General features: G+C 43.8%; 1 protein-coding gene across 3 annotated transcripts in view; it reads left to right on the forward strand.

Moving 5' to 3' along the window:
• The window catches only part of PEX14 (peroxisomal biogenesis factor 14), a 150951-nt gene that overhangs the window by 104924 nt on the left and 21335 nt on the right, over positions 1-24692 (forward strand). For all 3 annotated transcript variants that reach the window (XM_032300357.1, XM_032300359.1, XM_032300358.1), the window contains one exon: positions 16042-16170. In XM_032300357.1, coding sequence (XP_032156248.1) covers positions 16042-16170 — 129 coding nt within the window. The remainder of the gene's footprint in view (positions 1-16041; positions 16171-24692) is intronic.

Genomic DNA, 24692 nt, shown 5'->3' on the forward strand with positions numbered 1-24692 from the left:
TCTGGGGATCCCTGGAGATTCTGAGGAGATATTTGAGGGAGAAAGAGGGAATCAAGAAGATGGAATTCTGATTTTTCTTCATGCCCCACTGGACCTCCTAAAACCTGAACATTACTTTTATCTGTTTTACATATTGGGATCTCTATTTATTCTTTCTACAGTTTTTTTTTTTTTTTCTTTTTGAGATAGGGTCTTGCTCTGTCACCCATGCTGGAGTGCAGTGGTGCAATCATGGCTCACTGCAGCCTTGACCTTCTGGGCTCAAGGAGTCCTCCTGCTTCAGCTTCCCTAGTAGCTGGGACTACAAGTATACACCATTGCACCCAGCTATTTTTTTTTAAGGTGGGGTTGCACTGTGTTGTCCAGCCTGGTCTTGAATTCCTGTACTCAAGTGATCCTCCTACCTCAGCCTCCCAAAGTGTTGAGACTACAGGTGTGAATCACCATGACTGGATTTTTACACATTTTTATTGAATATCTGCTAGGTGGGAGTAGAACATAGGTGTTTTAGATACTAGGAACAGAACAGTGAATAAAATAACCCCAAATGTAATGGTAGAGTGGGAGGGAGAAGGCGTTGAATAGAATAAAATATAAACACAAGTAGGTAAGAGCAATAGAGGATGCTTCTAAGAATTTGCAATTTTAAATGGGATGGTTTGGAAAAGCCCCTCTAAGATAACATTTTGAGCAAAAACTTGAAGAAAACGAGGAAGCAAAACATGCAGATTTCAGGGTAGAAAGAGTCTCAGGAAAAGGGAATGACCCGTACAAAAGCCTGAAGAGGAAGTGTGTCTGGCAAATTCTAGGAACAAGAACGGTGGGGCAGGTGGATAGTAGTGAGAGATAAGGTCACAGCGTTAACAGGAAGTGAGGTTGTATAGGGCAGCATTGATCTTGGTCAGGACTTTAGTTTTCTTTTGAGTAAAATGGAAAATCATCAGAGCGTTTTAAGCGAGGAGTGAGACCATCTGATGTAAGGTTTAATAGGATCACCAGGGTGGAAGCTGGGAGACTAGTCTAGTGTTAAGACATCCTCAGATTCCCTGGATATTTTTTAGAAGTAGATTCAACAGAATAGCCTGATTTGTTGGATCTGGATATGAAAGAGAAGTAGACATTAAGGATGACTCCAGGGTTTTTGGCCTTGTGTGACTAGAAGTTTGGAGTCATCATTAACTAGGAATGGAGCAGTGTGGTGGGGCAGGATTAGGAGTTCAGTATTAGACACAAGATATCCAAGTGGAGATACAGGTGGGCAGAGGGATATTATGAATCAAGTTCAGAGGAAAGATCTGAGCTACAGATATAAATTTAACATTGTTAACGCCTTGATTTTGATAATTATTCTGTGATTATATATAAGCACCCCAAATCAAGATATGCATACTGAAATATTTAAGGGGTAGGGTATGATGTCTGTGACTTTCCCGGAACTCAAACAGTTCCGGGAAAATAATCACATAGACAGATTAATAGAGAATAATAAAGCAAATGTGATGAATTTAACATTTAAAGAACCCAGGTGAAAGATATATGAGAATTCTTTGTACTATGCTTTCAGCAGCTTTTCTGTAAGTCAGAAATTATTTCCTAAAAGAACGTCTTTAAAAAGTGAAGGAAAATACAGACATTTCCAGGCAAACAAAAAGAGAAAATTCATCACTAGCATATTGTACTGAAAGAAACACTAAAGGAGTTTTCAAGCAGAGAGAAAATGATCTTACATGGAAACACAGAAATGCAGGAAGGAATGAAGAACAAACAAAAGGACACATGTCAGTGAATATCGACTATGTGAAATACAAATGTCTTTCCCGTGGATTTTAACATATGTTATAATTGAAACATATGTCAGCATATGAAAGGATGAGTGGAGGGAAAGTGTACACGTGTGAGGATCTTTGGGGGAACGGTAACATTTCTCATTTATATCATACTATAGTAAGTAAAGGATGTATTTGTGATGTCTAGGGCACTGGTTTGCAAGTATTTTAGTCTCAGGACCCCTTTCATTCCTAACTGAGGATCTCCCAGTAGGCAAACATCCAGTAATAATTGTTGCAGACAAGTTCCACTGACGGTTGCTAAAATGAGAAGATGAAAGTTTGACAAGAAAAAGCAAAGTATCTTTTCCGAGCTATTTATTAACTCTGAAAGAAAAGATAGTAACTTTACAGTAGATAAATCCATCAGAAACCACCTTGACTACAAGGTAATAGAAGGAAAAACTGAATTAAAAAGAAGACAGGAGAGAAAAGAGAGTGCTAAACAGGTCAAAAGGAAAACAAATTGTAATATGAAAGATATAAATCCCCAAATTTCAGCATTTATGTTAAATATAAATGGAGTAAATACTCCATTAAAAGCAGTTGGTGAAGATTAGATTTAAAAGACTCAATGCCGCTTGCATCAGGCACACCTTTAAAGATATGAAAGGATTAAATGTCAAGTGATGGAAAAAGATAGGCCATGCAAACACTAAGCAAAAAAAACTTGGTACTAATACCAGACAAGGTGATCTTAAAAGTAGAGTCAGAAGGCCGGGCGTGGTTGCTCATAGCTGTAATCCCAGCAGTTTGGGAGGCCAAGGTAGGCAGATCACCTGAGGTCAGGAGTTCAAGACCAGCCTGGCCAGCATGGCGAAACCCCATCTCTACTAAAAATACAAAAATTAGCCAGGTGCAGTGGTGCACGCTTGTAATCCCAGCTACCTGGGAGTCTGAGGCAGGAGAATCGCTTGAACCTGGGGGGTGGAGGTTGCAGTGAACTGAGATCATGCCATTGCACTGCAGCCTGGGCAACAGAGTGAGACTCTGTCTCAAAGAAAAAAAGCAAAAAGTAGAGTCAGAGATAAAGAGAGAAATTTCAGAATGATAAAATGGTCAATCACCAACAAGAGGAACATTTCAAAATACTTACACACCTAATAAACATAGCTTCAATATACGGAAAGCAAAATTGGACAGATCTGAAAGGAGAACTAGACAAACCTTTCATAATGGGACGTTTCAAAACTTCTTTCTCAATGTTTCATGATACAAACAGACAAAGCAATCGAGATTCTAACAACACAATGAACAAATTTGCCTTATTACATAGAACCTCTACTCAATGAAGATGGTAAACAAACAAAAAAATGTTCAGCCTCATTAGTTGTCAGAGAAGTGCAATTTTCTTTCTTTTGAGATGGAGTCTCACTTTGTCACCAAGCTGGAATGCAGTGGTGGGATCTTGGCTCACTGCAACCTCTGCCTCCCGGATTCAAGCGATTCTCTTGCCTCAGCCTTCCGAGTAGCTGAGACTACAGGCATGTGCCACCACACCCAGCTAATTTTTGTATTTTTAGTAGAGACGGGGTTTCACCATGTTGGCCAGGATGGTCTTGATCTCTTGACCTCATGATTTGCCCACATCGGCCTCCCAAAGTGCTGGGATTACAGGCGTGAGCCACTGCGCCCGGCCGAGAAATGCAAATTGAAATCAGAATGCGATATCCTTCACACCCACCAGAATGACTAAAATTGAAAAGACTGAGAACTTTGCTGTCGGCTGTGGGACAGCTAGAACTCTCCTACTCTGCTGGTGGGAGTGTGAATTGCTGTGACCATTTTGGACGTTGTTGGCAGTATCTGTTAAAGCTGAGAAGATGTGCATTCTATAATTGAGCATTTCCCCTCAAAAAAAAAATATATAAGAATGTTGATAGCAGCATTATTCATAGATTGTCCAAAACTGGAAATAGATACATTCTTTTACTGTATAAGAATACAGTACAACAATTTGAATGAACTGTGGCTGTGTATGGCAACAAGGATGACTCTCACAAGCATAATGTTGAACAAAAGGAGCCCTTTATCAAATAATCCTTTCTGTATGATCCCACATGTATAAAATTCAAAAGCAAGCAAACTGAATCTGTGGTATTAGAAGTTAGATGGTGCCTGGGAGGAGACGTGAGGGATGGTGCTAGAGGCTGTTACTCTATTTTTTGATCTGGGTGATAGTTACATAAGTCTTTTCACTATGGGAAAATTCATTAAGCCATACACTTAAAATGTGCATGCTCTTCTGTATACATTCAATGCCAACAAAAGTTTACTTAAAATTATAATGAGGCTGTGCGTGGTGGCTCATGCCTGTAATCCCAGCACGTTGGGAGGCCAAGGCAGATGGATCACGTGAGGCCAGGAGTTCGAGACCAGCCTGACCAACATGGTGAAACCCTGTCTCTACAAAAATACAAAAATTAGCAGGGCTGGTGGCACACGCCTGTAATCCCAGCTTCTTGGTAGGCTTAGGCACGAGAATCGCTCGAATCTGGGAGGTGGAGGTTGCAACGAGCCTGGGTGACAGAGTGAGACTCTGTCTCAAAAAAAAAAAAACAAAAACAAAAACAAACAACACAAAACTATAACGAGACCATTTTCTAACCTTTAAGAATGGCAAAGATAAAATGCTTGATAGGGATTGTGAGTGGAAAGCCTGGAAGGAAGAGTTGACAGGCCTTATTAAAATTAAAACTGCACACACCTGAGTCTATTCCTAGGGTTAGAGTTACACCTGTACAAGTGGTATATTCAAGGTCCTTTATTATGGCTTTGTTTGTAGCAGTAAATGTTCAATAGGGGATGTTAAATAAATTATAGTACATCCATACCAACCATATAGCCATTGAATAGAATGAGAGAGCTCTGTAGATACTAACATGGAGTGTTCTCCAGGATAACTTAATTAAAAATAGTAAGATTTAGAACAGTGTGTATAGCATGCTATCATTTGTATAAAAATATACATACAGATGTACACATATATGTACACGCATATATGCTTTTTTGTTTTTTGTTTTTTTCTTTTATTTATTTTTGTTTTTGTTTTTTGTTTTTTTTCTAGAGATGGAATCTCACTGTGTTGCCTAGATTTGAACTCCTGAACTCAAGCAGTCCTCTCGCTTCATCCTCCCAAGTAGCTGGGATTATAGGTGTCCACCACTGTGCCCAGCTACATATGCTTTTTACATAAGAAACTTTAGCAATCGTTGTCCCTCGAGGATATAACAGGGTGGCAGGTGTGGGAAGGAGACTGGCTTTTCACGATAAGGCGGTCTCCCCCTATCCATAGTTCTGCCTCTCATGGTTTCAAGTATCTAAGGTCAACCAAAGTCCAAAAATATTTCAATGGAAAATTCCAGAAATAAATAAATGATTCATAGTTTTAAAGTATGTGCCATTCTGAGTAGCTTGATGAAATCTCATGCTGTCCTGCCTGGGAGGTGGATCATCCCTCTGTCCAGCTTATCCAGCTGTGGACACCTCCACCTGGCAGTCACTTAGTAGCCCTCGCGGTGATCGGATCCATGGTCATGATATCCAAGTACTTGTGTTCAAGTAAGCCCTCTGTTACTTAATAATGGCCCCACGTGCAAGAGTAGCGATGCTAGCAATTCAGATGTGTCAAAGAGAAACCGTGAAGTGCTTCCTTTAAGTGAAATGGAGAAAGCTCTTGACTTAATAAAGAAAAAAAATCATATGCTGAGGTTGCTAAAATCTATGGTAAGAACAAGTCTATCCCTGAAATTGTGGAAAAAAAAAAAAAAGATTTGCATAGAATGTATAGAATTTTGCATTATCTGTGGTTTTAGGCATTCACTGAGTGTCTTGGAATGAATCCCCCTCAGATAAGGGTGGGCTACTGTATACCCTTTTATATCTTTAGAATTTTATAAATGCAAATATATCTTTTAAATATGAATTTTAAAAGTAATTGTTAAAAATCCCTTAGAAAGGTGTTCTCTCAGTAAGTCCGGTGGCACCCACATTTTCCTTCACACCGAAACAGATCTTTGGTTTAACACCAGGCGACACGGTCTGCGTTGCATATGAGGGCCAAGCTGTGTGGGGGAAAATAGCCTGTGATATGGTGCTCGGACTTCGAGGGTGTGTGGGAATGAGGTGATGAGGGCACAGCGAGTTCAGGCCTCCTGTCTTGTGCTCGCTGGAAGATCCAGCACTTGTGGAGCGAAGTGGTGAGCCCGTCCCCACCGGATGTAGCGTATTTTCCCTCGCTTTTCCCTTCTGAGCAAGTATAAGTTGAATTTAAGCCTCAACCTCCTGGGCTCAAGCAATCCCCATCTCAGCCCCCCAAGTAGCTGGCACTACAGGTGTGCACCATCATGCCTAGCTAATTTTTGTAGTGTTTTTTTTTTTTTTGTAGAGACAGGGGTCTCACTATGTTGCCCAGTCTGGTCTCAAACTCCTGGGCTCAAGCAATCTGCCCGCCTCAACCTCCCAAAGTGTTGGGATTACAGGTGTGAACCACTGCGCCTGGCTAATGAACTGTCTTTATACATATGTATTTTACTACATTATTGTATTATTTCTTAGACGCAAAATGATTTGAGTCAAAAAGGTATGAACATTTTAAAAACTCTTGGGATAGAGTGCCGAAGTGTCTTCCAGTATTTCTCAGTTTGTTCTTCCATGGCACCCTCACTGGCATTGGGCATCCTCATGTTTAAAAGCGGTTTTTAATTTGAAAAAATCCAGTCTTAACAGCTTTGCCAGTACATCTGAATGACAGGCTAGAAGACAGGGCTGTCAGTGTTACCTTTTGCCTTGAACGGGATTTGGAATATTACCCCTGCCACCCCGTGCTGTATAGAGTAGTGCTGAGGAGCCTGGGCCCGGGGTCCGAGCCCTCCCTCCACCCTGCAGCAGTGAGACCTCAGATAGGCTGGTTCAGGTCTGTGAGCCTCCGGCTCCCCTCCTATAAATGGGGAGAATCAAGTGCCTGCTTCTGGCACTGCTCAGAGGTGCCACAAAACCGTGAGCCTGCCAACCTTGTCTCGTGCTCCTCAGTGGGCCTGCACAGGATTAGCATGGAACTCAAAGAGTTAACGATGTAAAGAGCTAAAACACTCTGCTGCACTTGGGTTTAATACACTTGGCTGTTATTTTGAGAATACTCATTCAACATAAACTGGGAGGAAGGGGTCCTAGCGAGGCTCCCATTTAACAGGTAGGGAAAATCAGATAGCACCCTCACATTGCCTAGCAGAATTAGCACTCAAATATTTATGGATTTGGTTGAGTGCTACATGTTTATCTCAATACTAATAATGTTGACAGTAGCAACCAATACCAGATTCATTTGAGCTACACAACTAGGTGGTGACAAAATAATTCATGTATTGACCTATTAGGACATAGCATGTTTTCACGTGTTAATATCAGATTAATGTGAGGACTTGAAAAAACATCTGATGGCTGCATGGTAGTTTAAATCTTTAGGAAGTAAGCTGAATGCCAAATAATAGACCTTCTGATCACATATTTAAGATTCAAGATGTAGAAGAAAACCCCCAAGGAACATTTATAGCATCCAGCTGAGTGACTGGAGCATGTACCCTAGTGCACTAAACTCTTGTGACAAGGTTTTCTTAAAGGAACAAAAATCTCCACCTTGATTTGTGTCCTGTAGTGGAGTTGTTTCCCAAATCAGGCTGCTTGAAAGAACATATGAGACGGCGTATGGCTAGCCCTCTCATCCCAAAGCAAATGTTTGTTTTGTTGCAGTGATGGAAACATTTCCATTGGTGAAGCAAATATTTAGAGCTGAAAGAAACATTTGGGCAGCCAGGATGTGTCAAAACAGAACAGATGTCTGCCTTTTAAAAACACATTGAAAAAAAAAGCCACCTTGTACTTGGCTGCTGTGGTTGCAGCCACAATGGGTTAAGCAAGAAGTTAGAAATTGTGGATGTCTTTGTGTTATAATACCAACTCCTGGTCTTAGCTTTGTATCTTTTCCTGTCTTGGTTTTTCTCTTCCAGAAAATGGGGTTAATCACTGTAAGTGATTTTGTTAAGGATCAAGTCTGGTTGGTTGGTTGTTTTCCCCACACACTTTCTTTTTTCTTTAATTCATCTGTTTGAATCAGAAATCTATTCACATGGAACAAAATTCATAAGGATACGCAGTGAAAAGTGTTCTTCAGTCTCTGTTCCCCAGCTACTGGTCCCCCATATAACCAGTTACCAGTTTCCTATCCTCCTTTTCTTTTAGGTATATACACACAAGTGTGTGTTGGGGGCGGGGGGATGGGAGGGTAGGTGTGTGTGTAGACTTCTCTGTACCCTTTACCTAGTTTCCCCCCATGCTCCTGATGTTCTCTTTGGTGTTCTTCTTTTGGGGATGTTGATCCTGAGAATTTGCTTATTTAAAATGTGTAGACTGTGTCAAGTGGCAGAGGACAGCAGATGTGTCAGGCTGCCCATGCTCCCAGCCCCCCTGCCCCTGCCCAGCACAGAGAGCCCTGTGTGGGAATCCATTTCTGGGGCTCACATGGGCTATGGGGCAAGTCCCTATGCCTCTATGTGGTGTTTCTTTTTCCTGATCTATGAAACAGAAGGAAAAAAAGAAAAGGAACAGGAGAGAGATCAGATAAACTCCAGTTTTTCTCGCAGTTCTGAATTTGTTTGGTTGTCAAAGCCAAGTTGATTCTTTTTTTTTTTTTGAGACGGAGTCTTGCTCTGTCACCCAGGCTGGAGTGCAGTGGTGCTATCTCAGCTCACTGCAACCTCTGCCTTTTGGGTTCAAGTGATTCTCCTGCCTCAGCTTCCTGAGTAGCTGGGACTACAGGTGTGTGCCGCCACGTTCAGCTAATTTTTTGTATTTTTAGTAGAGACAGGGTTTCACCGTGTTAGCCAGGATGGTCTTGATCTCCTGACCTCATGATCCACCCACCTCAGCCTCCCAAAGTGCTGGGATCACAGGGGTGAGCCACCGCACCCAGCCTGTTGATTCCTTTTTTTTTAAACCACCCTTCTTGACCTCTTCTGAAACAGGAGCAAGATTTAAGTATCCCTAAAAGGGTTTATCAGTTTGGCTTTTCCATGCATGCACAAATACATGTTTGGCTTCCTTGGCATTTAAGTAGCAGAGATTCCTGATTATTATCCCCTGGGTCTTTAGGGACACGATTTCTTCCCGTGGACTTACTCAGTATACTGTGGGAAGTGCTGACTTCTCTCCCTGTTGCGAAAGTCCTGCTGTCCATGGCAGCCAGCAACAATATTTGTCCTGCTATTAATCCTCTGGAATCAATCAAATATCGAAAATAACTTCTCTTTGTTTTTGTTTCTAATTTAGCAGAGAGGGATTAAAAGAAAAAAAAAAAAACCTTTAGATTATATAGATCTAAAAATAGACATCATGGATGCTGATTGGAAACCCTCCCAGTCTTTCATATGAGAGATCTCAATTTGTGTTACACAGAGGGGCAGCTCACTTCTGTCTTGTTCACCAGTTATACTACTCCCCAGAGAAGCTCAATAAATTTTATAGGAAAGTTTCCTCCTTATGCGGAAGGAGCTAAGCTCAATGACTGGTGTGTCTGATATAATTTAGGGCTCCAAGGGAGTACGTCTGCCTTGTGGAATAACCTATCAAAAGTAAATGTACAGAAACTTTTGATCTTGGTTGATTTGGCAGTGTCATTGAAACTGCTGAGCACTGGACCCGGTGAACCAGCCTATCTGCTTTGGAATTAAACTGCTCCCCCAAACTCGCATTTAATTCACTGCTAAAATGGCCTTCTGTGTGTTGCACTGCTAGTGGCTTCTGAGCTCGCCTGCTGTTGTTCCATGGTTTCCACCACTAGCCCTTTGAAACCTCCAAACTTGGTGGTGGAGTTTTTACATCCCTCTTTGCCTCTTCTGTTGACATTAGGAAAGCAGACCTGCCTTCTCTTTAGGCTTCAAGGGGAACAAGCCTGCCAATTTCCTCAGTCTTTCAGCTAGCAGTGAAATACATTTTGCACTGGCTTTTTTACTCAGTGATTTATACTGGGAGACATGGCCGGGTGATATCCAGTGTCCTTTTGTCTTTGTGTTTATTTTTCTTCCACATTTAATGTATTTAAAGGATATATTGTCTTTATGGCTCACTGGGATAAGGAGGGATTGGTGCAAGTTTTAATGAAAGGTGCCCCAGCTCTCTGTGATGAGCTGAGAATTATCTTCTTGGTTAGATATCTTTCTTTCTTTCCTTAGGTGGCAGGAGGCAGTGTTTTGCTGCTTTTTGAAATAATGTTTCTGCCTAACGATTTCTAGAAGGATACGGAGAGGACATTCAGTTTCAGGGCACCATCAGCAACTTTTTCTCCTGTTGTTTGAACTTCCCTCATTTAAGGAGAGGGAAAAGTCTCAGGTCTTGTTCTTAAATTTACATATCAATATTAAGATGATGGCAACCAGCTCCCCCCACCCCCACTCCCCATCCCATCAATTCTTATGAAAACTCTTTCATTCAGGGTAATGACATTTGGAACTAGTTTTCTCAAAAACTGTTTTCACTGCTTGGCAATAGTTAATCAGTGGAGGAAAAAGTGTTTGGCTTATTTGTTTAATATTTTAACCAAGTGAATTAGACAGGTTGGGGGGCTGGGGGAGGGGATAGGGAAGTGGGTGGGGGAGGCCCCATAAACAAGGTGATATATAATATTTTTTTTGTTCTCCTTTTAAATAAATACCGATCAGCTTTATGTTCAGAGACAATAGGAGCCGTTGGCTTAAATTTGCAGTTTACTGTATTTATGGCTGTAATATCAAGGTGCTGCCGTCGTAATTTCATGCCCCAATGAGAAGAGCAAGGTCGAAGCAAATGCTTCCATCGGCATCTGCTAACACACTAACTCATAAACAAGGCCCGGCTGGATCAGGTGGCACGGAATAATACAGGCTAATGAAATACAGCACAGCTTTCCATTACTGTTAGTTTTTACAGTGTCGTCATTACGTGTAATTTATGTTTAAAAAATTCAATTTTATACAAGGCACTGGGAAATAGGGGTCTCCAGGTCATCCCACGACTTTTAGAGGCTCTGAGAGTCCTTATTGTACTCTACTGTTCCAACAAAATGTTCATAAAATAAAATAAAAATACTTTTCCCCTTCCCCTCCCTGAACCTGTTTTAAGAGAGTTGATTTTTTCTTTTAATTTGGGGAGTATTTTTAGCCAGCTGTCTTCTCTGCCTCATCTCCTCCCAGAGTGTGCCAGAGCAGATAACTTAGTTGTTCTGAGAGAGGTGACCCCCGCTCAGTGTCCATGAGTCCCGGATGAATTGCTCTAGTCCTGGAAATAGAGGGGGCTGCGGAGCGGGGAGGAAGAGGTCCCGGTGACCAGCCCTTGACTGCCACCCTCTGCTGCTGGCCCTCTGGCCCTGTTCCCGTGATCTCAGTCAGATGCCACATTTTTATAATAAAACTAGGGCTGAGCAGGAAGGCGCTGGCAGGAGTTCATTACCTTGCTCATTTCAAACTCTTCCTAACCCTTCTGTCCTGGCTGTTGTTTGACCTGAAAGATGAAGAGAACACTGCTGTCTTCTGTCATCTGTCTTTCTGCTTCACCTGCACAGGGCCAGGCCCCGTGGCAGTGCCCAGCGGTCACTGGGGACAGTGTTGGGGTTACTTATCCTGAGAAACCCTTGCACAGCCTGTCCCACAGAGAAAAGACAGCCCTTCCGGGTCCCTAGTTTGGTCTGAGTCGTGGGAAAGGACCCTAGGGCATCCCAGTCGCAGCCAGTACCCTGCAGCTCACAAAGTCAATCAGTTTGGTTTTGTTTGCATTTGAACAGAAACCTTGAGAAAATGAAAGCAAACTTGTTTATCTTCTAGGGGATAAAAGCAGGCAAGGATGGCAGCCCTGCGGCCATGCCGGTCAGACACTGCAGCAGTGACACCGGGGTTTTTTTTCATCAATAGGATGTAGCTCACTTGTTCTGTTCTTTTAAAAGAAGCCCACCCTGGAGAAGAGATGCCTGGCCCAGCCCCTGCACAAGGGCAGCCCCCTTCTCCTGGTCCAGGGAGCTCCCCCGGAGGTTTTTGCAAGAAGCCTGCCCCGATGCTGGGAGCATGGAATCTTCACTCAGAGAGTTTGGTTTGAATTGTGAGCTCTCAGTTTTGCGGATCACGCCAGTGTGGTGTGAAAAGATGAAGTGGCCTCTCCACCTCTCAGAGTCAGCCCACATCCTCTTCGCCTCTCCTCCTCTGAGACAAGCTCCCTCATCCCTTTCTCCTCCTTTTCACTAGAGCTAGTGAGTGGAGAGAGTAACACTAAGAAACGGGAATTTCTTAGTGTTGTTCTCTGTCAATAATAGATTTGAATTGTCAGTGCTGTAGACTGGGTGGCTAGGGGTTGGGGATTGGTAGCTCTTGAAAATCACCAAGTGGCAGAAAGGAAGTTATAGGAAGAACATCTGAATGCTTAGTGCCAGTGGTATCAGGTAACGCATATTGATGCCTCAACTAAAAGAACATTTGGGGCTTTATTAAAATGGACTAATTCTTCCAAAGGCAGCAACTAAAGGGAGACTCAGTTGAATAGAGGAGGGAGGAGGCTTGCAGGACGGTGAAGCCCTTTGCTTCCAGCTCTCTGCCTGCTCAGCCATTGCTCTGTCCCTCTGCGGTTAGATTATTCCTTGCAGATAGCAATCAACTGGAAGGAAGTGTGTGTGTCTAATTTGCATGAGATTATTTAAAACAAAAAAAAAAGGTCTGCATTAGTCAGGGTGATGGTAAACAACGGCAAAGAGATGCCTTTTATGATATAGCCTGTGCCTCAGCTTTCAGAGCCAAATAGAATTCACCTAAAATTGGCAGTTTCCTTTATTATTCCTCTTAACCTTTTGGATTCTGCAAGGTCTCAATCTAAGATCAGCAGTTTGTCTTGGCAGGGGTGGGAAAGATGGGGCTAAGGCACCTCGATGTCTTATACTGGCTCCATGGCAGCACCTTGTTCCTGAAGGCAGGGTCATCTCAGCACCAAGAGCCAATGACTGGGCAGATAACTAGCTGTGATCTGGAGAGAGATGGGTGTTCCTACTCAGTCTCCCTAAGTTCCAAATGAACCACCTGACTCCTGTAAATACAGTCGTGAAGCTGGGCAGTTCTGCCCGAGGTGGGGACGTTCAGAGGAAGATGACACTCAGAGAAGTCCGTGACAGGCATTTGGATTTGATTTGGGGCTAGAATATTAGAATGAGAACAAGACGAGGACATTCTACCTTTGTCACTCTTGTGTTGTTCAAAAAGTTGTCCAGGTGTCATTTACAGATAGGAGCCAGGGGTTAAGTTCCCGTGTTGTTTCAGTGTAGCCCCAAAAACAATATTCACTGGCCCCTTCCTATAGATGAGAGTGCCGGGGGAGGGAATGGGTTGGGGAGAAGAAAATGTAATCCTTCTCTAAAGCTCTTTAACAAGACTGAAGACCTAAGACATAGTTTGAGTCTGCCATTTGATGTTTGGTAACTCTGGTGTAGTGGAAAGTCACTGCGCTGGAGAGGGAGAGCCTTGAGTGCTCACCAGCATCACTGCTCCCTACACGTAGGGTGTGGGGTATCGTTTTTACCCTCCTTGGACCTCGGGTTTCTTATCTGTTAAATGAGGGCAGTGACCGGGATAATGGCCCGGCTCTGAATATGATCCAGTGAGATTGTTAAAACACTTATTTTTTAAAAGAAGAGAAAGGTTGGCATGCATGAGGCCCTGGGTTCACTCCCCGGCACCTCCACCAAAAGAAAAAAAAAGAGAGAAAGCATTCATTTACTGTAACTAAATCAAAATCCTGACTCTCCCAGAGAACCAGGGATATCAGAATTTCAGCCAATATAAATTTTGAGTCTCAAATGATAAGGTCTCTGAAAAACAAGAGCTTGGAAGGAAGTACTGATGCCCTTTCAGCTGTGGCCTCACTAGTGGGCTCGGCTGCGATAATGCAAGGAACATGTTTTATTAGGAAAATAGGTTTCATAAAAGCTCAGGGCCAGAGGGCAGATCTACGGGCAGAGAGTCCTGTCCCTTTAACCAGCGCCGGCTCTCAGGGCCGAAGCACAGCCTGTAAGTTACTGTATATTTCCCCAGTGTTAAACATTATTGTACTTGTTTATATTTGAAAGAGCCAAAAGGGAAAATGAGAATGCAACTGAATGCTCCTTTTGGGAAAATTATCCTCATTTGCAGCCAGTGGCTGACAAGGCACACGAACCACCAGGTTTATAAAATTCCGTAGTGTACCAGTGACCATCAGCCTGTGCTGACATCGCAGATGCTGTGTTCTTCTCTAACGGCTGATTATGAACTGGTTAAAACCATGTCTTTCCCACTAGGGCTCCAAAAGGGCTTCCCCTTCCTATTTAGTAGGAGCGATCGGCAGTCACTACGCAGGCTGGAGCCCGAGAGGCACAGACTCGGGGGATGTGTTCTCTGTTGCCTGGCTTGCCTGTGTTTCCTGTCCCTGTTCTTCTTGGGAGGTGAAGTTATGGGTTAAGCAATCCCTTTGCATCGAGCACCCCCTCTCTAGCTCCACTCTACTGAACTTCAGCTTTTGTCTTTGGAAGTTGGTAAGTGATGCGCTGTGAACCCTGGAAGCATTTTCATCAGGCCCACCAATCTGTTGAGAGCACGATGCTACTGGGGCAATCCGGTGGCTCTTCAGACTTCCCAGTGCTGTGGCCGTGCCTGCTCTTGGCCACCTCCACTGTGTGAAGAGGGTAAAGAGGGGAACGGCTGCAGTTTTAAATGGGGGCAGTCCTTAGCTTCTCAGCGCCGAGAAGGGAAAAAAGAGTCCAGAGCTATTTGGAAGAGTTCAGGCATTTTCCTTTGACCAGTTGTGATAGGGCATGAAAAGTTTGAGGGATGGCTGCAGTCAACTCACATGCCGGTATGGTGCAGGGCAGAGCTGTGCTTTAAAGCATTAATGTACACCATCTATTAGCCCCTAGGCACAGAGTATGAGGCACCATGCTTTTGAAGATGCTGATCCTCAGAACCTCCTTGTACTTCATCTACCCCCAGGGGCAAATATACCATGCTGTGGGCCTCTAATGGAGAGCTGCCGACCAGATGTGGAAAAGCTCTCGGCTCTAGTTTAAAAGCTCTGTGTTGCGGCTCGCTTGGATATTGGGATTCCCGGAACAGCACGGGCAGGCCAAGTGGTCTTTTGCAGACTAGCAGTGACCTCCCACCTTCTTTTCCCACTTTCAGCAGCTGGGGCATCTCTGTACACAGAGCTGCTTCCTGAGCTGGCCCCGTGGGACCACTCGTTTCATACTTGTGTGTCACATTTTGTTCCTGTTCTTTGGGTTGGTTGGGGCCCTCTTCCTCCTCCCAAGAGTCAATGTCCCAAATTCACTTCAGACCCATTGGAAATATCCCAGCTGTGTGCCCACTGGAAATGTGGCCTTCATGGGGTTTTCATTTGCCTTTTATTCTACTGTGGGCAAATCCGCTCCACATGGCATAGCCACTGCAGATGGCGCCCTGCTACTTCCTGATGTCCCATGTACGGTGTGGTTTAGAGTATTGGGAGGATTTAAAAAAGGGAAAAGAAAAACTAGCCAAAGGCAATGCAGGCAGCGGATGATAGGCTAGAGTAATCATCATCTGAAAGTTTGGGCCTGGCCTTGTTTTGATCTGTTTTCTTGTTTTATTTTCTTCTTTACGTTCTATATCCCATTCATACTAATCACAGTCAGTCCTGATTTTTCTTTTTATTTCTGCATTTGTCATAAAATAAAGCAAATTATTCCCGTCTTCAGAAACGATCTAGACTAATTAGTCGTCTCACCCAATAATTAGTTTTTTGTTTCCCTGTCTGTTTTCATGCATTATTGTTAGTTTTTTCCCTTCTTTTTTTTAACACCATTACAGATTAAAATGAGCCACATTTGCAGTTGATGGTATCTGTTTTCGGGGGAAGAATGGAGAATTGCAGTACGGAGCGACTTCAAAAGCAGCAATAAACTCAAGGATAAATTAAGGAAATTGAATGAGCCACATTTGGAAGCCGTGTTGAGGCTAATATTCTGTCGCTTAAGGTTAAATTGCAACTGAGGGAGGTTCCGGAGAATTTGAAATCGGGGAGGCAACTTACTAGGTTGCAAGGCATTCTGTGGCTGTAAAGGTCTTTGCTCAGTGAAGATTCTGTTGCAGCTATGGACACTGGCAAAAGGCACTCACCTGCGATTATGTCCTCTTCTCCCCAGGGCTGACAGATGAAGAGATTGATATGGCCTTCCAGCAGTCCGGCACTGCTGCTGACGAGCCTTCGTCCTTGGGCCCAGCCACACAGGTGGTTCCTGTCCAGCCCCCTCACCTCATATCTCAGCCATACAGTAAGTCACCCGCTGAAGCTGCTGCTTAACTTTGATTGGGATTCAGGACGCTGGCCAAAGAGCAATGTTCTGTGTCTCCCAGACTTAGCAAACCGGGAGAAACCGGGAGCAGCAGAAAGCTCTTGGGTTTTTCCCAAGGAATGTGACACACCCCAGTCTTCTTCTAGACAAACTTTTTAAAAGCATGTGACAAAGGTTTGAGAAGAGACAAGGGATCAGAGTAAATGATTTTATTGTTGTTTCAGGTATTTTGTTGACAGGCAGAAAACCTGTACAACAATTTATTGATTCTGTTGCCATCTTCTCATCCCAGTGCTTTGGGAGGTTACTGTTTCTCTAAAAACAACGTGAACATCTGACTCATGGATGCCTTCTTGTTTGCTCACTGCAATAACTGGTCTCCCGATTTTATTTTTTTAAGTTAATATTTGTAGGTTTAGGTCAGCCTCCATTTCCCATCCTCCCTCCCTTGTCCTGGCTATACCTTGTACATTCACATAGTAGCAGTCTTTTAGGGAATTTTAGGTTAAAACGTAAAGGTCCTTTTTGAATCTTGCTTTTAATTATCAATATATGGGATCATGACCCATGAGGGGTCTTTTGTTGCTCTTAAATGAAAGCTACTATAGGAATAAAGTTTCTTCAAGCGAGTTATAAATGCATACCTCCAAAATGCAGCCAGAAGCCCTCCTTGAAATTACTTTTAAAAAAGCTAAAATTGACTACAAAGCTATGGAAAAATAGTTCAATTTTGTTTCTTTAATGAAACTCAGCACTGGGCTGGGTGTGGTGGCTCACACCTATAATCCCTACACTTTGGGAGGCTGAGGTAGGTGGATCACCTGAGATCATCAGGAGTTCGAGACCAGCCTGGCCAACATGATGAAACCCCATCTCTACTAAAAATACAGCAAATTAACCAGGTGTGGTAGCAGGCATCTATAATCCCAGCCACTCAAGAGGCTAAGGCAGGAGAATTGCTTGAACCCGGGAGGCGGAGGTTGCAGTGAGCTGAGATCGTGTCACCTGCCCTCCAGTCTGGGCATCAAAAGCAAAACTCTGTCTTAAAAAAACAAATAGGCCAGGCACGGTGACTCATGTCTGTAATCCCAGCACTTTGGTAAGCCGAGGCAGGCAGATCACTTGAGGTCAGGAGTTTAAGACCAGCCTGGCCAACATGGTGAAACCCCGTTTTTACTAAAAATATAAAAAATTAGCCAGGCATGGTGGCATGCGCCTATAATCCCAGAGCTCCTCGGGGGACTGAGGCAGGAGAATTGCTTAAACTCGGGAGGTGGAGGTTGCAGTGAGCCGAGATCAGGCCACTGCACTCCAACCTGGATGATAGAGCGAGACTTGGTCTCAAAAAAAAAAAAAAAAAAGAAATAGAAACTCAACATTGGATCTGTTATCTTTCAAAGTGCCTTTTCTACAATTGTCATTTTAATTGTTATTCTCAGAAGTTTTCCTTTTTCAAAAAATGATTTAGAATGGTTAGATATCAGATTTTAAAAGGCATATTTTGGCTGGGCGCGGTGGCTCAAGCCTGTAATCCCAACACTTTTGGAGGCCGAGGCGGGTGGATCACGAGGTCAAGAGATCGAGACCATCCTGGTCAACATGGTGAAACCCCGTCTCTACTAAAAATACAAAAAATTAGCTGGGCATGGTGGCGCATGCCTGTAATCCCAGCTACTCGGGAGGCTGAGGCAGGAGAACTGCCTGAACCCAGGAGGCGGAGGTTGCGGTGAGCCGAGATCGCGCCATTGCACTCCAGCCTGGGTAACAAGACCGAAACTCTGTCTCAAAAAAAAAAAAAAAAAAAAAACCGCATATTTTCACATGACAGATTCATTGTGATTCCCCCGACACCTGGCCTGAAGCTACCTTCTTTCCCTCACCTCAGCACTGCCTTCATCCGGCTCAGCTGTAGCCAGGCAGGAGTGGTCTTCTCGGTAGAGCCAGAAGGGCCCTCTCTTCTCCAGACTTGCTGAAGGGCCAGCCAGTGGGTCGGAATCTGCTCTCTGTGTTACGGATCTTATTGAGAGACCTCCTCCTCTGGCTGTCCACATAAGGCTGAGTCGGGGAGGCCAGGGAGTGTGTGCTCAAGTGTGTCAGTCTGCCAAGTACCCTGCCTGGGTCACCCACTGCAGGGCGCAGAACTTCAGTGCTGAGCCTTGTCCTGTATCCGGGCTATTGGGTTAGCACCTGCGACTTGTCAGCTCGGGGCTCCTTTATCCTTTCTGGCCAGCATTCTTTCCAGTCCCTTGTAGTTGCTTTGGGTCCTAAGCTGACTTTACGTGCTTCTTTTTAACCAAAGGCTGAGTCTCCACGCTTTTTCTTTAGTGGTGTGTCTGGGCCTAGCTGTATAATGGGATTTGTTGAGGATAGGCAGTGGCAGCTGGGGTGCAGAATTTTCTAAGATGCACATCTGTTCAATTCCAGCTGTTTCCTCCAGTGGCTTAATACCGAACAGGTCTCTCGGCTGCTTGGAAACGTCTGACTCAGATCAAATTGTTCTGGTCAGTCACAGAGTTGGTAGGCCATGTGTTCACCTACTTTCCATAGACACAAAGGGTTAAACTGTTAGTCTTTCTGAAAGAGGCAAAAGAATGGGGTGGGGAGGGGCAGTTCAGTCATTTAAATCATTCTCCTGTCCAGATTGCTCTGAGAAAAAGCATTACACGTTGAGGTACTTAGGTAGGAAGAGTTTCAAGAGTCTCCCAGCCCTAAAAATAAAATACATGTTCTTAGAGACAGACTTCTTCCTGCTTTGACACTCGTGTAAAAACAATGGTAATGGTAATTTTAAATACCTGAAGTTTTTAGTTGTCACCATTGAGCTTCGTTCTTCTCGTACCGTTACATCGCTCCTTTCAGCTCCGGGGGTGACTGCCTCTTCACTTCTGTACTTTTGCCAAGAGGTGTCAAAACTGCTTAAAAAAAAAAAAAAGCTTGATTTTGATTAATATAGAGAAACAAGACTTTGCCTGACTGATAATAAAACTGATAAATGACATTTGAATTACTTGTAGCGGTAATTTATTACATAAAATATCTTTTATTTGACATGCGATTAGTTGCTGGAAGCATCACTCAATCTGACTAGTTTAAACATGCTCTAAAATGAACCCCAGTAAAAACCAGGGCTGTCTGCTGCTGGCGTTATGAAATATACTAATCCTGGAGTGAGGGAAAAATCTGACTTTAAATATTTAAATGATTAATTGGGTTTATATATTTTTTTTACCTTTCTAACCCCCTTAATTACAAGCAAACTCAGGGGAGTTTCTGAACTAGGTGTGCAATCTGCATGCTTATCACTGAGGCATTGCCTGTGTCCGGGAGGGATTTATGGCCTCCGTTCATGTGTGTTCCTGCCGATTTTACTTCTAGATCCCCGGCAGCCCTTTCCTCCTCATATCTTGGCTTTTTATGGATATTCTATCTCTGAGCCCTAGCCTAGAAAATGGGATCCCCTGGGCCCAGCCCCACACACTCATATCTCAGGGTGGGGCAGCTTTTCCAAGACCACCCCAGGGAGCCCAGTGCTCTTCTCCTTTGAACTTGCTGGCCTGCCTACTCAGTGGCAGGTGTGCCACTGGGTACCTCTTTTGGTGTCTCTGTTCTTTGGTAAATGTGGTTGACCTTGAGATGTTAGTAAATGCCAGTGACGGCAGAGAGAACATAGAAACCTGCCCGAATGGTAACAGTTCACTTTCTCGGTATTTTTATTAAGCATCTACTATATGCTCAGTACTGTATCATGTGAGAGATGCAAAACCTGATCCTTAAGCATCTTGCCAGCTCTTTGGGAAAGATAAGATAAATTCTTAAGAAAAGGATAATAAGATGTTGTGATTTAATGCCAAAATTAATTATGCAGACAAGAATTTCTGAAATTCTGAAATACAGAAAAGAGAAGAATTAATGTGGGCTAGAGTCAGGGAAGCCTTTTGTGAAAGTGATAGGAGGTTGGCACCAAGGAGAAGCCTGGTGTCACCTCTGGTATAAGCATAAACCAGTGTTCTCCGGGCTTAGAGGAAAGTCGGTAGAGTTCAGGAGAAGTCAGGCTGTGGTTGGAGAGAAGATTTGACATTCTCCCTTTCTCAGTTTGATTTCTTCTTGTCTGGCTTTGCATCGGGAGTCAATGCATGTGCACAGGTGCGGGCCGAGCCCAGTCCTGAGCAGAGGCCTGATAAATGCTGCCTGATTGATTTGCGCCAAGCTGATTTGTCTTCTTCCTCCCAGAGAGACAAGAAGCTTTGAGATATAAGCAGGGCCAGCGTAAATTTTGTAAGATAATAATTTCTTCTTAGATTTGAACATTTTCCCTCCACTGTCTCTGATAAACAAGTTGGGCCCCTTCAAAGACTGACCTAGAGCTTCAGTTGCCTCTTCTTAAAATAGGATGTAAATGTCTGAGGCCGGTGAAAGGCTTTGAACTATTTGATTAGAAATCCTGAGAGAGAGTGAGTTATTTTTCTGTTTACTTCTTTTATAGCCCTGTGTAGTAACATATACTTATCTGTGATTATCTTAATTCACTGAGCAAGCATCGTTATTGAATGCCTACTGTGTGCCAGACCCCTGGGCGGATGAGATTAATAAGGCCTAGTTGCTTTCTCTGGTTGCTCCTGTTTGGTAGGAAAGATGGTTAGGCCAACACAGCAGTGCCTGTCAGGTGGCCCTGGTGAGGACAGTGGCACGGAAGAGGTGACGGGAAGCTTCAGAGAGCAGATGTCTAACTGGATCTGGTGTGCTGATTGGGTCAGTGATCACACAGGATAGACAAGGGCACGCCAGGCTAACGCAAAAGCACATAGACATAAAACTGATGAAGTTAAGAAACTCCAGGTTGTTGGGTGTTGGGTGTGGTGGCTCATGCCTGTAATCCCAAATCTTTGAGAGGCTGAGATAGGAGGAATACTTTGAAGCTAGGAACTCAAGACCAACCTGGGTAACATAGTGAGATGCCATCTCTGTAAAAAAATTTATTTTTATTTTTATTTTTTATTTTATTTTATTTTTTGAGGCAGAGTCTTGCTCTGTCGCCCAGGCTAGAGTGTATGGGCATGATCTCAGCTCACTGCAACCTCCATCTCCCAGGCTCAAGCTGTTCTTCTGCCTCAGCCTCCTGAGTAGCTGGGATTACAGGTGGGTGCCACCACGCTTGGCTAATTTTTGCATTTTTAGTAGAGACAGGGTTTCAGCATGTTGGCTGGGCTGGTATCGAACTCCTGACCTCAGGCAATCTGTCTGCCTCAGCCTCCCAAAGTGCTGGGATTACAGGCGTGAGCCACTGAACCAGGCCCTATAAAAAAATTAAAAAAAACAAAACTAGCCAGGCATGGTGGTGGGTCTACTTGGGAGGCTGAGGTGGGAAGATTGCTTGAGCCTAGGAGGTTGAGTCTGCAGTGAACCATGATTGTACCGCTGCACTGCAGCCTGGGTGCCAGAGCAAGGCTCTGTCTCTAGAAAACCGAAACGAAAGAAAGAAACTCTGAGTTGTTGAGAGTGACTGGAGCATGGGATGAAAGAGTCAGAAGAAATGGTTGGAGAAATGGTGGCTCTGCCAACCCCGACAGAGAATAGCCAAAAGCACAGTGATTTTACTTTGAAATGCATCATTTAATTATTTTTGTAGTCATACTATCTATTTGGCCATCTTATTCTTAGACTAATATTAAAGTTATTTGTGTCATCTAGGCAGGTGCCATGAGGTTAGTTAGCAGAGACATCGGGGGGCATTGGCCAGAGGCCATTGTTCCTGTGCCGGAGGCCATTGTTCCTGACCCCAACCTTCAGGCTTGGGGCCAGCGCTGACTCCTCCAGGGGGTCTTTTCAGTGTTCTGACTAGGAGGGAAGCTCCCCTGAAGACTCCCCATCCCACCCCACTTCACTTCAGCATTTATACCAGTGTCTTCCCCATTACACTGTGAGTTCTGAGGCTTAAAAAAAATCTAGTGGCCTGAGGCTCTGACTGAGCAGGTGTTCTAGAAATGCTTGTGGAATGGATAAATGCGGGTAGAAATGTGCTTGAGAATGGAAGGGCTGTCGTGTGGGTGAGCTGCCCCCATGGCCAGCCGGTGATACTGTCTGTGAGCTCAGCTGGTGCAGACTGCTCTGGGCAGGTTGTGGAAGAAGTAGGGGATGGGACCCGCCTCCAGGAGCCGCTGTTCATCCTAGAGGGAAGCCCTCCATTGCTAGCAGAGAGACAGAGAAGACCATCCCATGTCATCTGAGAATGTTGAGAGCTTTCAGAATTTGAGAACAAAGGAAACTCCCAGAATGCTAGTCTTAGGCAAGGCCTTCTAGAAGGGGCAGGACTTGAACTGTCTTTGAAGATCAGTCAGCCATAGGTAGACCCAAGGCATCAAGGTAGGCATCACTGTGGAGAGAGAACAGAAAAGGCCCGGGGCGGGGTGGCCTGTCTCTTCCATTTCCCTCTCTGCAGGTTTAGCAGACAAATCTCTCTTTTTGCTACCTGAAAGTTACTGGTTTGTGTATGAATAAAGTGTTTCTCTAAATTTGAGGAAATTGAGTTTTCTTTTGTCGGTGGTGCTGGCTTGGATTAGCAGGCGCCCTCCTTATTTTGTTGCTGTGCGTTCTGCCTGGTGTGGTGCCATATGGGGGCTGGATAAATGCCATTCGTGGATGTTGCAGAGGGCAAGTATCATGGGAGGGTACTGAAATGAAGCGGTCCTTTCCTTAGGCTTCTTGGACCATTAAAAGCCTCTGATGTTGATGGCAGTTAGGATTCTGGCTGTGGTGACAGTGTGTTCGTTTTAGGAAATTCTACTACTGGTGACAGAGAACTCCAAACAAGGGTGGCTTAAAGAAATAGAGGAATTTTTCTCTGTTACATAAATATAGGTGGCCCAGGCTGCCAGGAGACTCTGTGGTCTGCAGGGACCCTGCTCTGCCTCACTGCTCTGCCTTCCTGACAGCTGGCTGGCATCCATCTCATGGTGTGGTGTGAATGCTTCGGCTCCAGCTATCCCACCTGCCATCCAGCTAGTGAGAGCGGATAGGAGGCAGGAAAAGGGCAGGCTGCCTTCTAAGGACACCTCTTGGAAATTGCCCACGTCAATTCCACTTTCTTGCCATTGGCTGACTCTTGCATGGCCATCCTTGTCTGCAGGTAAGGCTAAGATGCACAGTCCCAATCTTGGTAGCACATGTCCTCAGCTTTCCATAGCCCATAGGAAGTCTGAGTTCTGGTAAACACTAGGTTTAGGATAATGGTTACCTCTGGGCTGGGGAGGAACACATGGCTAGCTTCAATGGTATTTGGAAAGTTTTAGCTAGTAAATTAGGCAGGTTTAGAATGGCTCATTTTATTACTGGTCTTATAACTTAAATACATGTCTTTTGTATGTATCAAATATTACAGGGTACATTATTTAAAGTTGCATTAGAATTCTCAGGCCTGGCTTCTTTCCTTGGTCTCAGCTGCAAGCTGTGTGGAGAGAAAACTTAGAGCCTACACCACTGGGTCGTGTTCTCAAGCACTCCTCACTTCCTTTAGCTCTTTTTTTTTAAAAAGAAATTCTGAGTGGACTTTTTTATTTTCTAAAAATCAGTCTTACTGAGATGTAATCGACATAAATAAAATGCACCTGTTTTAATTATACAATTTAAGTTTTGGTAAGTGTAGATTTCCATGTAACCATCACCACATGATAGAATATTTCCAATACCCCGAAAGGTTCCCTTGTGTCCCATTTCCAGTCAGTCCTCCCCTCCTTGATCCTGGCTTGAGGGCAACCACTGATCTGCTTTCTGTGACTACCTGTTAGATTTCTTTCCTAGAGTTTCTGTTTTATATAAATTGACTCATACAGCGTGCACTCATTTGTTTCTGTTTTTTTTCTGCTCAGCATAATGTTGCTGAAATTCACCCAAATTGCTGTATGCATCCAAATCTCTTTCCTTTTTACCAGTGAGTGCTATTCCATTGTATGGATGCACACAGTTTGTTTATCCATTCACCAGTTGATGGGCTTTGGGTGGGTTCCAGCTTTGCTGTTACGAATAAAACTCTTGAGAATGAACTTTCGTATACAAGTCTTTGTATGTTTTTATTTCTCTTGGGTGAGTGCCTCGAAGTAGAATTGCTGGTTTATATGTTAAGTGTATGTTTAACTTTATAAGAAACTGCTAAACTGTTTTCTGGAGTGGTTGCATCATTTTACCTTCCCACCAGCAGAGAGTTCTAGTTGCTACATATCCCCAACAGCGGGTGTTCCTCAGTCTTTTGAAGTTTAGCAGTTTTATTATGTATATGCTGGTATCTCATGGTGGTTTGGCTTTATATTTCTTTGATGACTGATTAGGTTGAGGCTCTCTTTGTGAGTGTATTGTCCACTTGCATATCTTTCTTGTGAAGAGTCTGTTTCAATATTTTGCCCATTATTAATAGTTTTCTTACTGAGTGGAATGAGGTTTTTAATGTATTCTGGATTCAACACATTGGTCCGATACATGTATTATGAGTACTTCCTCCCAGTTGGTGGCTT

This window comes from Sapajus apella, unplaced genomic scaffold, assembly GCF_009761245.1.
Source record: "Sapajus apella isolate SASKATOON/1434 unplaced genomic scaffold, GSC_monkey_1.0 scaffold43, whole genome shotgun sequence".
In the NCBI taxonomy this organism is placed as follows: Eukaryota; Metazoa; Chordata; class Mammalia; order Primates; family Cebidae; genus Sapajus; species Sapajus apella.